Source organism: Accipiter gentilis, chromosome 10 (genome assembly GCF_929443795.1).
Source record: "Accipiter gentilis chromosome 10, bAccGen1.1, whole genome shotgun sequence".
NCBI classification, from domain to species: domain Eukaryota; kingdom Metazoa; phylum Chordata; class Aves; order Accipitriformes; family Accipitridae; genus Astur; species Astur gentilis.
This window is the reverse complement of record NC_064889.1, coordinates 2,869,600-2,885,329: the sequence shown is the minus strand read 5'-3', so window position 1 is coordinate 2,885,329 and position 15,730 is coordinate 2,869,600. Positions and strand designations below refer to the sequence as shown.

The following is a 15,730-nucleotide window of genomic DNA, read 5'->3' as shown; positions in this document are numbered from 1 at the left end:
GCCCCAGCACTGGCTCCCCTCTGCCCGAGGGCCCGGGGCCAGCCCCTCCCGAGCCAAACCGTCCCGTCCCGTCCCGGGGAAGCCCCGAGGCACGGCGATTGCCCGTGAGGGAGCCGCTCCCCCACGCCATCTCCCCTCACGAAGTCGCCGCCGCCGCGCTCGCGCGGCCTCCGCCTACCCCGCCGTATTCCCGTAGCTCGGTTACGCAAACGGCGCAGCCGTACCTCCGGGAGGTACGTAGGTTGCGCAGAGGGAGAAGCCGCGCCGTTCGCGTAGGGCCCCGCCTCGATTCCCGAAGCGGCTTTACGACAGCTGCCGCCCGGCGGGGGCGGGGCGCTACGGAGGCGGCGTAAGGAGGGCCCCCGCCACTGGCGTCCCTCCTCGGACGTGGCGGGGGAGGCGGCGGCGGAGGAGGAGGCGGCGGCCGCCGCGATGTGGCAGAGGTCGGTGTGCGTGGGCCTGCTGGCCTTGGCGCTGGGCTACCTCTGCCTCCTGGGCCCCGAGCTGCCCCACTCGGCGCTGCGGCACCTCTCCGCTTCGCTGCTGGGGGGGCTGCGCCGCGCCCGCTCCCGCTCCCTCGAGGGCCGGATGGTGGCGGCCTGGCAGGCGGCCATCGTCCGCCCGGCCCGGGGATGGGCGCGCGTCGCCGTCGGGTAGGTGCCGGGGGAGCGGCGGGGGTGGGGCGGATTCCCCTGGGCCGGGCCGTAGAGCCATCCCTATATATATGTATATATGTGTGGAGGGGGGCTGCGGGGTGTATCTGGGCCTCACCTGCTGGGTGGAGCTCTCTCCTCCCCCCCCCCCCCCCCCCCCCAGGAATGACTGCGGGGTTCGAAGGTGCTTCGCGAGTTACTGGGGGGGGTCGGGGTCGGTGTTGCCCGGCAGAGAAGCGGTGAGAGGGCTCTGCTCCTCTTCTCCGGACGGGCAGGAGGAGGGAGGCTTGAGGCTCGTCATCGGGCCACGGCGGAGCATGCGGTGGTGCTGCGCCGTCGAGACTTCGCGCTCATCGTGGCCTGGCGCTCGGCTGGAGATCTTGCCGGTTCGTTAAACCTTTCTGTTAATTTTCCAGGCCCAGAGCGAGGGTATTTCCCCGAGAGAGATGACGGCGAGCGTGGGTGCCTGCCCGCTGCGTTGCTTTGTCAGAGGTGGACCTCGGCTGAGGCCGTTAATGGTCCAGACAACTCGGGTATTGGTGACTTAGGTGTGCTGCATGGTTCAGACCCGGTTGGCGAGCCTGTCTCTGGAGACCTTATCCCCACCCTGCTTGCCTGTAAGACAAATTTATAGATGGAGTCTGAGGGACTTGGAGCTGCTGGCCCATCCTCAGGAAGGTGGCAACTGGAGAGCATGGTCCAGCAATAAATAGGTAGGAGAGGCAAGTTTATAAAGCAGAGAAGTCAGCGAAGGCTTCACAGTAGGGGAGAACTAACCAAGTCCAGGCAGAGATGCAAAGGGGAGAGATGAGGGAGAGAAGGGAGAAGAGAAAGCAATAGACATTGAAGACACCTGCGCGTGCACAGGGAAATCCAACACCCTTTTCTCTTCTTAAACTGGAAAGAGGCTGAGGGTAAAGTTCAGGAATATCACATTGATCTTAAATGCTGGTTTTATGTCTGACCATTAACCGTGCTGTTATATATAGTGCTTGAGTCACTTTCCTTTAAATATAAGGACATGACAGGATAACGACTAGAAGATTCGGCCTTCAAGTGTTAGAAGTTCCTGCACCTCGACGGCTGCATAGCTGATGCAGTGTTACTCGGAGTCTGTCTTGCTCTTGCATTACGGTTGATGCAGACTTTCTCCAGTGAATATATGATGAAATAGGTTTTCCAGTGCCTCATTTAGTCTTCTCTTTGCCACGCCTTCACTGGAAAAGAGCTGTGGTTTGTTCCTTGCTTTCTTATTTGGTTTAAAGCAAGGCTATATATATATATATAAATAAAAGTGTGTATGTATATATGAAAGTGTATATGTATATTAAAAAAAATATACACACCAAACTCAAAGTTCAACAGTAAACACAGTTCATTAGGAGCATATCCCTGCTGTTAAGGGAGTTTATTAAAAGCATGAAGTGTGTTAGAGGAATGGCAGGGAGGGAGCAGACAGACAGTTGGAAGATGATTAGAGGTGTCTTACTTGAAAGAACTGTGACTTGGTTTATGTCCCCTTCCATCCTTAATGATTCATTAATATAAAATCACTGAACTTTTGCCGCAGTGAGTTTGAGGCCAAAATGCTGCTTGAGCTTGTTGTTTCCTTGGTTTTCTTTTCTCTGCTGTACAAAGGGATTTTTCTCTCCTTGGTGTAGGAGATGATGCACAACACAGAGGATTTCTGAGCTGGTTACCTCGTGTACTGAAAAGCCTCGGAGTTTTTAATGTCCTTTATTTTGTATGATGCAGCCTTCACGTGTTGTGGCCCAAATCATGTATGAAAGGTCACTGACAAGGAGGAATACTAAACGGCTGTGCGTTTCATGCTGACATGTAAGCAGGCATTGGCATTTGGAGTGTTGTTTGGATAGACACAGAGTAAGTTAGAGATCCTGCAGAAGTTTTATAGATCGTTTGGATCCCTGTCAGGGAAGCGTGGGGCAGAGGAACAGAAATTGCACTTGACAGCCGTTCCAGAAGATGCCTTAGTAATTGCTGGTGTCATCTCAGTAAATGTTTGGTATATATTAGTATCTCTCTGAAACCAAGGAGTAGAAACAAGGGCAAGTGTTCATAAACTTTCTTCTTGGGGGCCCAGTTCCAGCCCAGAAACTTCCCTCCTCCCTAGTCTGAACGAGACTGTGTTTCAGTTGATGTCATTGATAAGAAATAGGGACTGGAAGGTTTGAGCTGCAGGTTAGACTTCACATAAAGTCTAGATCTGTGGAAATGGTTCTTGCCACTTCTTAACTATTGCAGGATTTCTCCTGTTTCCACTATTTGAGAGAAGGCAGCATGCTATTTCTGGAAATTTGGGATGGCCTTTTTGAAATTGCAGTTTTGAAATATTTCAACTGACAGATGGCTCTCCTGACTTCTTATAAAAAGAACCAGCCTATGTGTGGGGTGTTTGTGTGTGTGTGGTTTTGGTTATTGTTAGGAGTAGTTGAAACTCAAGAGGCTGATCTATTAAGATTTAAATACTTTCAGTTTTGTTTTTAACAGTTTTGAATTGCATGTACATTTTAAACCTGAAATACCTGGGGTTTTAAAAGCTTCTTTATTTTAAGAATTAAAAATTAAAAATGCTATTCTTACTGTGCCCATTCTTTTTTTGAGCAAGCCTAAGGCAGCAAATGAAGTACAACATGTACTGCAACATACGCAACCACCTTTGGACCATGCAGCTTACTCTTTCTTGTTTTAATTCAGCAGAATGTTAGAAATCCCTCTCTTCTCTTCAGTGCTGCAGTGCAATAAAAGCATGTCAAAAGGAGAATGCTTTAGTAGAGAATTTCAGGAAATTCATATGCCTTTGGGTTTGTTTTTGGTTTTTTTCATTTGGTTGGTTGTTTTCTCCTTAGCACAAGGGCTGCGAACAGCAAACATCACTGGCTGGGAAGTGATCTTACTGTATTGTCTCACGAGTGCCCCAAGGTACGCATGGTTTTCCCAGTACACGTTTTCCTTCTCTCTTCCAGTGTCAATGCCTGCGTAGATGTGGTTCTGTCCGGTGTGAAGTTGTTAGAGGCGCTTGGTCTTGAACCTGGGGATGGAAAAAATCATGCAGTCTTGAACTCCAGACAGGACCTGAAAGAAGCCTTCACTCACTTCATGGAAAAAGGGGCAGCTGCCGAGCGCTTCTTCAGCAACGCTGAGTCTTTCCATCACATTGCACAGATAGCTTCCGAGTACCCTGGTGCACAGGTATGTCTTCCACCTGAAGATAAACTTTGAGTAGCATATTTCTTATTTTCTGCATTGTTGGTGACTTTTGTTCTCTGTCTAGTGAGAGCGCAAGTGATTTAGGAAAGAAACTGATTGTGTAGCTTGAGTGTGTTAATAACTTTCCACAGAACTCTGCACCTGCTGCACATAGTAGGGTTTTAAATGGTCTATCCCCTGCTTACTCACCCCAAACTGAAATGTCAGTCTAAGGTGCCTCTGTAAGAATACTGTTATATGGGAGCCAGATGGGGCTGACGCTGTAAAAGAGGCTCTAACATCTTGTAATGAGGCAGGAAGTGAGGAACTAGATCCAAGCATTAGGAGTTGTAAACACTCCAGAGGATCAGCTTCAGCTACTTAACGCAGGATTTAAATTCTCTCTAGGAGTGATGAAATAAATATATTTTCTGAAGCCTCCCTTCCCAAAAGCAAAGTTTTGTTGCTCTAATTTATACTGGGTCTTCTGAATCTAGCTTGATACCTTGCTTGGCAGTTAGCTAATTTCTACAAACTGCTTAATGCCACCTTCTATGCAGTTTGCTAGCTGCTTTTGAAAATGAGGAAGAGCTCTAAATGCCTTTCATGGGTCAAGACTCTCCTGTGTTAACTTGTTTCTCGCTACGTTTGTTAGGTTGGCTTTCTGGAATCCCCTGATTATTAGCTGTATCCTTCTATAGCCTCTTTTTTGTCACCTCTGAGTGCCCATGATCCTCGTGACAATGTATATTCTTCGGTTTCAAAGCTCACATCATAGTTTTCTCACTTGAAAGTTTGACCTTTCTTATCTAAAGAAACTTCCACAGTTCCGCTCACTTCATGTGGGCACAGGTAGAGGGTTTAACCTCGATTTCAAACTAGATGAAGTATTGTTGCAGTTTTTAAATGATTGCTTGTCAGCCTTGCTAAAAAACCACAAAGTCACCAACTGCCACGCAGAAGTTGCACAGAAGTAAGGGCTGTTTATTTTATAAATGAATTGATTTTTACAGGGCTGTTACCTGAAGCATATATTTAGATTTTAAAAAGTCAGAGAACACTCAGCGTGTTGAGACTTCACAGAGAATTGTAAAATTGTTTTGCCTTCAGCCCCAATAAGCTTTGTTAACTTCTGTAGTGCTAGACCCTTTTCTAAAAAGCTGACATCTCTAGCCTATACCAAGGACTAAGCATGTATAAAGCTATCAAAGCAAGGGAATGCCCATAGCTGCCTCTCTTTGTTTTACAGCTTTACGTAGGAGGAAATGCTGCTCTCATTGGTCAGAAGCTTGCAACCAATCCAGACCTGAAGGTACGCATTCCAAAAATTTCATGCTATTCGCTTCTCTTTAATGAGGCTTGCGTTACTTCCCTATAAATTTGGGGGATCTTGCAGTTATTTCTTAGGTTATGGTGGAACATACGGTTGGCCTTACAAGTTGAAAAGCATAGCTGATTTTTTAAAATTGAATTATTATTTTTTTAAATCAGTTGTCTAGGTGATGCTTAAATGCACTGAAATGGTGGCAAGCGACATGGCAGGGAAACCTTGATTGTTTTTTCTTGTTCTCTAGATCCTCCTTTGTGGCCCAGTTGGTCCTAAACTCCATGAACTACTTGACGACAATGTGGTTGTGCCACCTGAATCCATGCAAGAAAGAGATGAATTCCATCTTATCCTGGAATATCAAGCAGGTACTTTGCCTAAGGCTGAATGTTAGATGGGAACCCCAAACATCACTAAGATATTCCTGGCTGTAAAGTTGTTGGGTTTTGAATTGGTTAATTCCAGAAGGACTGTGTAAGTTACCAGTATTGCCAGCTGCACTGGGCTAATCTGGTAATTCCATGCACTTCAGGGAGCTGTGGTAGGTGAACGGACATCTGAAAATCTATTTAAACTTTTTCCCTTTGTAATACAGTTACTGTAAATACTGACTTATGCTGCTGTCTTGACATCCCTTTGGTTCTGTATTCTTGTACGCTATAACCCATAGAAACCAGGTGGACTTTTCATTTTGTTGTGATGCATAGCCTAAGCAGACCCGTTGGGTGTCCTTCTAAAGCTGTATAAACACTAAAATAGTCCAGTACTGTTCTCTGAAAACAGAAAGGTACCATTTAACCACATGCTGATGAAATTCAGAGTAACCCTGATGTAATGGCCAAAACAAATCTGCACGTATTTTCTTGCTGTTCTCGACCTGAATCATTTCACTGGTCGTGTCTCAAAATACAGCTTCAGAAAGAGTTACATTGGTGTGACAGAAGAGGGAGTATTTGGCAAGGAGGGAAGGCAAGAACCACCTTAATTAAACTTTTTCAGCAGCAAAACTAGTGTGGAGCAGCAGCCAAAGCATCCACTCTGATGGACTTCTGGCTGTGTTTCAGCCTTGTTTAGGTTATGATAATGGACAAGTACTGTAACACAGTAGCCAATGGAAAATACACTAATCTTTAAGTAAATCTCAAGTCTTCTTGCTCCTGGAAGCATCCTGATTAGATGATACATCAGTATATGATGTCTCCTTTTCTCAGCATCTTTGTTCTAGGTGAGGGCTGCCCTCCTGATGCAACTCTGGGGATCTTTGTCCTAGACAGATCTTTGTCATGAGACTCTTTCTTAAGAGAAGGCGGCACTGATGGCTGTTGATGCTGTTTTAGTGACTTTTCCACAAATGCTGGTCATATTCTCCATAGTGTAACCAGTATGTAGTCTGGGAGAGCTGCATGAAGTATGCAGGCTAGTTCTAAGGTAGAGATTCTGTCTATAATAGCCTCAGAAATGCTTGTGTCTCAGCTCAGAAAGAGCTTTCTGTTCAAGCTCCCCTTTGTGACCTGTGTTTGTTTATTCCCTTACGTTTCTTTCTGTCCAGTTATCGTAACTGGCACAAGGAACTGCCTGCTGCCTGAACTAAGATGCGTGTACAGATGGGGAGAGCTGGCAGAAGGCTGGCCACTTGGACTGTGGCTTATGTAATTTGTATCCTCTCTAGTCTCGCTGTCATTGCCGTTTTCTCATGGCTCAGTGTCCCAGAGATGGAGCCTGTTTAACCTGTGAACTTATCCAGGAATAAAACAGTTTACACACACAGCACTGATGCAGCTCTGTTCTGCAGATCATTTCTGGGAGCTGTGCAGTCAGGAACAGTAAGAGCCATGAGAGTTTTTGGGGTGTATTTTCATGATACAGCTTGAGTCAAGCTAACAGGTGGTGGTTGCCAGAAGGGGAAGGTCTCCACTCTTCGCATATCCTGCACACTCCAAATGTTTGGCTTGAGGGCTTGAGCTGGCTGTGACACTCACCAAATTGCATGCTAAGCTAATAAAACTGATTAAAACATCACAAAGCTTGCAAAACCAAACAAGTATTGAATTTTCCCTCTGATCAGACAAGCATCTAAATGAGGCAGAGGGAGCGAATGAAGAGAATGAATGAGAAAGAGCAAGATTTCTCATATGGCTGGCAGTAGCTGCTAATTGGACACAGTCACCTTGTGAAATCGTGCCTTTGGATTCCAGCAGGATATCCCAAAATGATCTCCAGATACGTGGTTTGATTTGCTTCTCTTCTGAGTTAACTTGCTTCCTATTTGTTTCACTCTAGGTGAAGAGTGGGGACAAGTAAGAGCACCTAATGCCAACCGCTTCATCTTCTCCCATGACCTATCCAATGGCGCCTTAAATATGCTGGAAGTGTTTGTGTCCAGCTTGGATGAATTTCAGCCGGATCTTGTGGTACTTTCAGGACTTCACATGATGGAAGGCCAGAGCAAGGAGATGCGACAGAGGCGACTTATGGAGGTAAGATACTCAAATACCAGTGTCTCCTTAATTTCCATTCCAACAAATGCTTCATGGCAAAGTCTTGGTTTCCCAGGTTTGAATTTGTAAGTAGGCTGTGTCTTCAGATCTCCCTAAAATCTTTTCAGTATGGCATGCTAAAAGAAGATGGTGAACTGTAGGAAGGGCAGAAGTCTAATCCTGTAACACTAATGTTTCTTAGATTCTGTGGGTTGTCTAGGGGAAAAAAAAGGTTTGGTCTGGTTGTCCGGCTGGAATACTACAACGTAGTTACTGGAGCCTATCTAATGGCTAAATTACACTTTTTTTCTATCGCAGATACTAAGATGGTCAAGGCTATAATCCAGACTTGCATTCTTTAAGCAGCATCTATGTTAGATAACCCAAGAAGCAGCTTTATCATCTGAGCCCAAAGGAGCTACACCAAGTTTTCTTGTACATAAAATGTACAGATCATTGCCTGTTTTAAAGCTGAGTGCCCTTCCTGATGCTACGCGCTAGCCTTTTTTTTTTTTTTTTTTTTTTTCTTTTTCTCTGTTCTAGGATCAGCTGTTTTACAGCTGCTTCAGATTTGTGACACTTCTTAATTAGTCCATTAGAAAAGTGCTGAGTTGGGTGCAGTTTAGGGTTAGATACAGTTTTCCTGTTCCGGGATTCTGAAAACTAGAAGTTGTTTTTATTTCCTCTCCTTAGCAGTACATTCTGGCACTTGTCAGACATCTCATTTGGAATGTGTTTTAAATCCATACACAAGAAGATAAAAGGATGTGTATCTCTGAGTCAAACCCCCTTTGTTCTTTCTGTTTCTGAATGAATACATGTTTTAGGGTTTGTTTGTTTTATTTTCCTGTACACTGTAGGCTGTGGCTTCCATCTCTGATATCCCAACTGACATTCCCATACACCTGGAGTTGGCCAGTATGACTGATCAAGATTTTATGAGCAACATTATGCATCAGGTAATGAAAATGAAAGGACTTCTTATCGGTTCCTGTTTCTTCAGTATCACAATGCACAGACTGGTAGATGAATATAGAAATGAAAACTTAAAATTAGGGTTATCCATTCGAAGATAAATTGAGAACATGGGTTTAATGTCTACTATTACATTCTGAATGGTTCTCTTTTCTCTACTAAGCTTACCAGTCTCTCCTCTGTGCAGCGAAGGAGAACTGTAATGGCTTGTGGCTTAGCAGAGGACAGATTTGTTTTCTTTAGCTCAGAGACAGTATTCCTTTTAGAAAGGTCTCTCTGGGAAGTTTCATTTAGGAGGTATCTTACAATGCTTTTGGTTGATTATCAGGCCCCTTTCAGCAAGGAGTAATGACTTTTTGCAGATCCGAGTTTAGTCACCAACTGTTTTCAGTAATAATACCGTGCAACACAGCTGCGCTCTGTTCTCCGATATAAAGATTTTCTGCAGTTGCGGGGTGGGGAAGGTGACCCAGGAGAATACTCACAACTCCACAGATCCAAGTAACTTTGGCTGGTTTAGATTTAGTGGGCTTGCAGATTTCTAGAAAAAACAGGATTTGAATTGAAGCCAAGTTTTGTAATTTAAAAAACCCCTCGGTTTCTTTGCAGAATTTCTTTCCTGCAGATACTGGTGGTTCTTGACACAGCTCTAATCTCAGTGTTACAAATGTTTCATGTGGATTTGATGTTTTGTTACTCTTTCCTGTCAAAGTGTGTGTCTAGAAAATTAATTGCACAAAATAAGCATGCACCCTTGGCATGAAATGTTTTCTTGGCTAAGTAATTCTTGCAAACTTGTAGAATGGGGAAGCTTGTGCAGTGACTTTGGCCTGCATCTCTCCAGGAAGCTGGCTGCTCCGTTGTGCTGAGCATGCTGGTGATAGAGCCAGTAACACAGTATTGTAAAAACAATACCCTGAATGAGAAAGACCAAAGTCTGATTCTTTCTCTGAAGGAAAAACTGTTGTTTCTGTGTTTCTGTTAGCAGGTCTTTCCATTGGTGAACTCCATTGGGCTGAACGAACAGGAGCTGCTGTTCCTCACGCAGTCCGCCTCCGGTCCCCATGCCTCTCTCGCTTCCTGGAGTGGAGTTCCTGACGTGGGTGTAGTCAGCGACATCCTCTTCTGGATCCTGAAGGAGCACGGAAAGACCACTGAGCGGGCCTCTGATCTCACGCGGATCCACTTCCACACCCTGGCCTACCATATCCTTGTGACAGTGGATGGGTACTGGGGCAACCAGGTTGCTGCTGTGGCTGCGGGAGCTAGAGCAGCAGGGACTCAGGCCTGTGCAACTGAAACCATCGATACCAGCAAAGTCTTTCTTAAAGCTCCTTTGGAGTTTGTGACCTCCCAGATAGAGGCACCTTCCAAAATCTCTTTAAATCCAGATGAGCCAGTGGTGCATTGGCACAGAGAAGGCATCTCATTCCATTTCACTCCTGTTTTGGTGTGTAAAGATCCTGTCCGGACCGTGGGACTTGGGGATGCTATTTCAGCTGAAGGACTGCTATACTCCGAAGTATATCCTCAATAGAAGACCAAGACCCTCCTTTTTCTCCAATACTGTATGGTGTCTGAGGAACCATGGTGTTCTCATTAGGATTTCAGCCAGTGGTGAAAAGGAATAGGAACAGAATCGGGGTGTGGTGTGTTTTCTGGATATAACTGAAAAAGAGCCAAAGAATAATTCCAGGTATAAACTGTCAGATACATTCCAGTCACTTGGCAGCGACTCGAACACTTCACGTTTAGGAGCAGATGTTTTAGTATTTAATGTGAAAATTGGCTTTGCTTTGTCTTAAGCATGCAGGGAGGGAAACGAATATCAAAATCCTGGTTTGGCATAGGCTTGCTGTTTGTAACTCTGAATGGGTCTTGCCTGTTAGTGCTGGGAAGTACAGCAGCCAGGAGAATTTCCCGAGTGTGGATCCCAGGGAGAGTGTAGCAGTGCTCAGCCCTGTCTTGCCTGTGATATAAATTAAAAAATAAAAGGCTCTTGCATTGTCTCCTCACAGCACATTGCTACGTGGCAAGAGCAAACCTTCTGCTTACTTGGTGTGATGATGAAATCCTTTACTGATGAAATGACCTCTCAGCCTTGGTGTCCCCAGCATTGGAAGGAGCCAGAGTCCCGAAATGTGATGCGCACTGTACCTACTCCTTAAATGCACAGAGAAAACCTGACTCAAGGCTGCGTAGATTATTTTGGGTATCTGTTGCCTCTGTGACTAACAGTATTCAACTGAGCCCTAGTAGCCCGGACTTAAGTTTTTGGGCAACTAGAAGTGAAGATAATCAGGGTTTATAGTGGGGGAGACAGCTTTATCTTCTTGCTGGGTAAACCACAAAATGTTACCTGTGTTTGCTGTAAACTAAATACCAAGGGTTCCAGCCAGGGGGACTCACAGCTGGTGTTCTTCGCTAACAGTGGGTGCTTATATTTGGTATTTTACAGAAAAGCTATTGAGTGCCTGAGACTAATTTTTTGTTGTTGTTGTTTGAGAATGGTTGTGCAATTTTCTCCAGTTTCCCTGCTTTCCATTCAGAAGGCTTAATAATTAGGGAAGGTGCTTCCGGAGGCTTAAAAGCTACAACAGCATTTTCCAGGTAAGACTGAAGAAGCAAGGAAGGTTTTTTTCAGGGTTTGGTTTTGTTTTTTTTCTCTTTGACTAGAAACTTTGAACGTTTCTTTGCTCTGGACAGCCTTTGAAATTAAAAAAGTAGAACCATGTGTCCTTGTTAAATACTTTGCTTATATTTTTTCCTCTTCATAGTAGCACACTATGGATTGCATAGCACCAACATTTTATTTTATCTCTTTCCAGCCTGGTTTTGTCTCTGCTTCCAGGAATTTCAAGTGTATTTGCATAGCTATCATACACTTTCAGTATAACTGGATTAAATGCAATCAGCATGTCTATGCAAGCCTGTGCTATACCAGAATCTGTAGCAGGTCACTTCAGGTCAGTCTTTGCATCTGAGTGGAGGGGAGGAGAGTCTGTGTCACTTAGGCTGGAGTAATCTCTTTCAGTAACACTGTCATATTGCTGTCAGTGATGTTCTCCTGTTGGAAAATGCTATCGTGAATGGTCTGTAAGGATAAAAAATTGACAGCTGTTATAACTTGTACTGACTTAGCACACAATGCTGTCTGTCAATGTATATTTAACTTCTGCTTTCCCTCTGAGCGAGGACTTCTGTGTTGTACCAGAGGAGAAATACAGTCAGAACGACGTTTTCCTGCAGCTTATCCCATCCTGATCTTCTGTTGAGTCTCAGCATTCTATCTCAGTGTGGGATCTTCTTAAGACTGGAAGTATTTATATCCAGATTATTTTTTTATTATTATTACTGATAAATTGTAGCATGGGATTTGGAGTTCTGGTTTAGTCTTCCTACAGAAAAAATAAATAAAAAAATTCTCCTTTCAGACATCTGAAAGGTCTGAGGCCATTAGCAGGGTTATTTTGCAATCTTTGATCATAGCCTTCTGGCACACCACCCCAGGACCACCAAAGGCCATGCATCCTGCCAGCTGGAGAACTAATCCTGTGCTTAACACTAGGTCCCACTTTCCTGACATTGAGCCAAGCTGTGTGGATTCTCGAGCTGGAAACAAAACAAAACTAAATACATACAAGCTGTCACCAGCAACAGTCCTGCTGCTGTATTTCATTTCTCTCTTCCAAAAACATTTGCAGGGATGCGAGGCTGATTGGACTGGCATTGCCTTATGGCCACTTAAAATCACGTAACTGCACTAACAGAACTTGTCCAAGGGTAAGTTATGCTTGTATTTAACCAGAGTGTTACAGGCCTAAATTATTTCTCTTTTTTTAAAACTACTTTGAATAAATAACTGCTGTAAACAAGTATGAAAAAGGGGTTTATTGCTTAGAATTCATCTGGGCCTAAAAGCTAAACTCTAATGACTAAGTCCTCCTTCCTGCTGCTCCTGTTTTCTCACCAGGTAGTATTTCTTCTTTGGCCTGCTATGGGTACGCTGTGAATGCCTGGCACTGTGAGTCCCTTCTCAAATGACAGTAGCTTGTGATTGCTAGACTGCTGCTCTATCTATGTATCTGCTTTCATCAGGCATATAGAGCTTGCCTGGTCACCAAATTCACTTACCAAGGATAATTCTTAACAGGCATGACCTGTTAATCAGATATGCTATTGGTATCCCTGATTAAATTTTGAAACAATCTATATGATAATAAAACTGAATTGAATGGTGGGACCCAGCAGCCTGTCTTCACTTCATGTTTCACATGCTGTGAACATGATGCCCTTAACTTCCCTCTGCCTTCCCAACTTAATTACAGTAAGGGTTGCAGAGTCTCTTGAAATCCTCCTGCACATGTAGGCTGTCTCACACCTCTGCACAGCTTACAATAGCGACAACAAAGAAAAGCTGCTTTGTCTTTAACAGACTTTGCTGAACAACAGAAGTGGAAACAGCTAGTGGGTTTTTTTTGGTCTGCGTAAGGGGGGAAAAAAAACCCTAGTGACATTTCTGTTGATTGTGGGTTTTGTTGTTTGGTTGGTTTGGGATGGTTTTGTAAAATACAAAAGTCCTTGGTAGGTAAGAGATTTTAAACAAATTTATCTAATGGATTATAAAAATCCAGGTCTCCCTTCATCATGAAGAAACAGAAAAGTTGCAGAAATACCAAGGCTTCAAAACCAGGCTTGAACAGATCTCTGCTTTCCCCTGATCCTCTCTGTACAAATTCTGTTTGTTCTGTTGCGTTACCCCATACCTTGAAATCCACAGTGATGGATGACTCAAACCTCAGCTAGTCTTGTACTCCCAAGCAGAAGGTTTTCCACTGGAAATGTTTATTCACACATAGTTTCCTGAAGATGCAATAGATGAGCTCATCATTGTGACAGTAAGCTGGTGACTCTCTAGATGATAAAACTTGTGCACGTTGGTGTTTCCACTTCTGTGTGCCTGTAGCCTGTGCGGCCGCATTGGTTTTGGTTTTTTTGTCTTACCCTTGATCAAAAAACGAGCAATGCTTTGTATCTTTTCTGTGCGTGTTGCTTACTGAAGGTCTAGTGGTGGATTAGTTTAGACATGTGAATTGCAGGAGACTGGCAGACGTTGAAAGGATATGTTCCTTCCCTGCCATACCCGTGGTGATGTGCGATTGCTACCTGGCCATGGAAGAGCCAATCCCAAATGCAACTCTTTCCAGCTTAAAGGCTCTTTTTTTTTCTTTTTTTTCTTCTCCATGGGAGTGTCAACAGCATTGCTAAGGAATTACTTGATTTTCTTTACTTGGTTATCTCCTGTTGTGATATGTGAGATCCAGTTAAATTTGCTTTTTTTCTCATGACTTCCTTTTTACAGAACTGGTGCTGCAATTTTCTTTGTTAGCCTTTATGCATTGCCTCTAGCAAAGACCTCATCAGCTGCTTTGACCCATGTTAGATACTGCTTTAGAGCCCAACTCTACTTCGCAGCTACTAGAATCCAAAGCTGGGATAGCAGCAGAGCACTAGATCCATGCCAAAACCTAATGGAAAACCATCAGCAGTGTGTATGTATTTGCCATCAATTATCTTCTGCCCAATTTGTTTTAAGACAAGGTATACTAAGGTAGGGGTTGCTCTTTGTAGCCACCTTTGTAGTACACCTCCCAATGACAATAGCAGAATTAAAGAACAGATTTTTAAACTGAAATCCGTTGATGCTACTTGTGGTTGGCTTTTTTTTAAATTCTGTAATGATGTACTGAATTACCAAGCATTATGTGCCACAGGGTGACCTTTCCAGCTATGTCCTGAGAAAAAAAGTTAAAATGAATACTGGGATAGTTTTTGCGAGGATGGTACAAGGCACCATAATGCTTTCCCGTTACCCTAAAAGTAACCTCTGTGCTGTTGGGCTCTTTTTTTGAGCTTGCAGCTTAGGTGAAAGCTGATGCTGTTGTCAACGAACAAGCAGCTAAACTGTCTGCATTGATATGTGGTACTGGCTGCTCATACACGTGCTTGGAGCAATCTGTTCTGAAGCAGTGCTGTCAAGTACTTCTGTCACACAGTGCCCTGCGTTGCTATTTCTGGTGTAAGGAAAGTCATCAAGTTTTTGAGTACGTTTGGAACAACAGTGGAAGAACAGAGGAAAATACAGAATTTATATTTTCCTGGCTTCAGTTGGATTGTTGTTATGTCCTGCATTATATCAGTACTTAAATGAGAATGTTTGTTTCAAGCCCTATTAATTGTGCTCTTCTCTAGTGCCATTAATATTTTGGTAAAAGCATCCCATTAAGTTTTGTGATCTTGTGATCATACCAAAGTGGTAGTCTCACCGTTATAGACATACAATTTTGGTTTTTTTAGACTCATTGGTTAAAACCAGCTAGAACAGATACCACAACAAAAAGTGTCTCACATTCTTCATTCAAGCACCAATGAGGTTACTAGAGAGAGAAATGAGAACATTAAGGGTTGTCTTTGCTCTTTGATTTTAAAGTTTGAGTGATGAGGGGCAGAGGAAACCTATTTGCACAGGTTCTTTTGTGTAGCATATCCCTTGGCCTGCTCTCATCACTCCTGTCTGCTTTCTGCTTCAGCAGTACTGGGTCCGATTAAACTCTTTAGTAAAACTTGATCTTAGAGCCAGAAATGATTGTTCTCCTGTCTGTTCAGAGATGTCAGATGAAGTTTTCTTCCATAACAGATCGAGCAGTTTCTTGCATAATAGCTCAGGTGGATCCTAAGCACCATCCAGGCTGAATTCTCAGGGAGTTATTGATCCACACTCTTGTGGGAGGATGTTCTCTCAGCAAAGGAAACAAATGCAGGGTGGAAGTAGCATGCATGGCCGTTACCTTCTGTGCTGGAAGCTCAGAAAGGCATCTGTTCCAAACAGCTCGCTGTCACTTTCAGAACTGAGCCTGGTATCGGCCTTTGCTGAGATCTCATAGCAGCTGAAGAATACAGATGCTAGCAGCTAAGGGGCAATGATCTCATTAAAATGCAACCGAGGGACACAAAAAAAATATCCTGAAAACCTCCCCTATGAATTTCTCAGGAAAGCTGCTCCTTAGTCAGTGCAGCCAGGGTAAAAG

General features: G+C 44.0%; 1 protein-coding gene across 3 annotated transcripts; it reads left to right on the top strand.

Moving 5' to 3' along the window:
- Positions 1-366: 366 nt before the first annotated feature.
- ADPGK (ADP dependent glucokinase) lies at positions 367-14,765 on the top strand. 3 transcript variants are annotated; one of them, XR_007507488.1, is made up of 8 exons: positions 367-653; positions 3,641-3,866; positions 5,113-5,175; positions 5,438-5,558; positions 7,471-7,667; positions 8,528-8,626; positions 9,628-10,338; positions 10,661-14,765. XR_007507488.1 is itself a non-coding variant. In XM_049812384.1 (7 exons), the coding sequence occupies exons 1-7, from the start codon at positions 433-435 to the stop codon at positions 10,177-10,179; spliced, it is 1,476 nt and encodes a 491-aa protein (XP_049668341.1). In that variant the 5' UTR covers positions 367-432; the 3' UTR covers positions 10,180-14,765. The 3 variants fall into 3 exon arrangements, 2 of the variants coding, with proteins under 2 accessions (XP_049668341.1, XP_049668340.1); XM_049812384.1 differs by having other exon boundaries at positions 9,631-14,765; XM_049812383.1 differs by having other exon boundaries at positions 9,628-14,765.
- The last annotated feature ends 965 nt before the right edge of the window (positions 14,766-15,730 follow it).

Excerpts from the sequence above, each read along its gene's own strand:
- ADPGK (XM_049812383.1), top strand. The coding sequence starts at position 433 with ATGTGGCAGAGGTCGGTGTGCGTGGGCCTGCTGGCCTTGGCGCTGGGC. Across the intron at positions 7,668-8,527 it reads GACAGAGGCGACTTATGGAG|GCTGTGGCTTCCATCTCTGA; the intron begins GTAAGATACTCA and ends TGTACACTGTAG. Across the intron at positions 8,627-9,627 it reads TGAGCAACATTATGCATCAG|CAGGTCTTTCCATTGGTGAA; the intron begins GTAATGAAAATG and ends TGTTTCTGTTAG.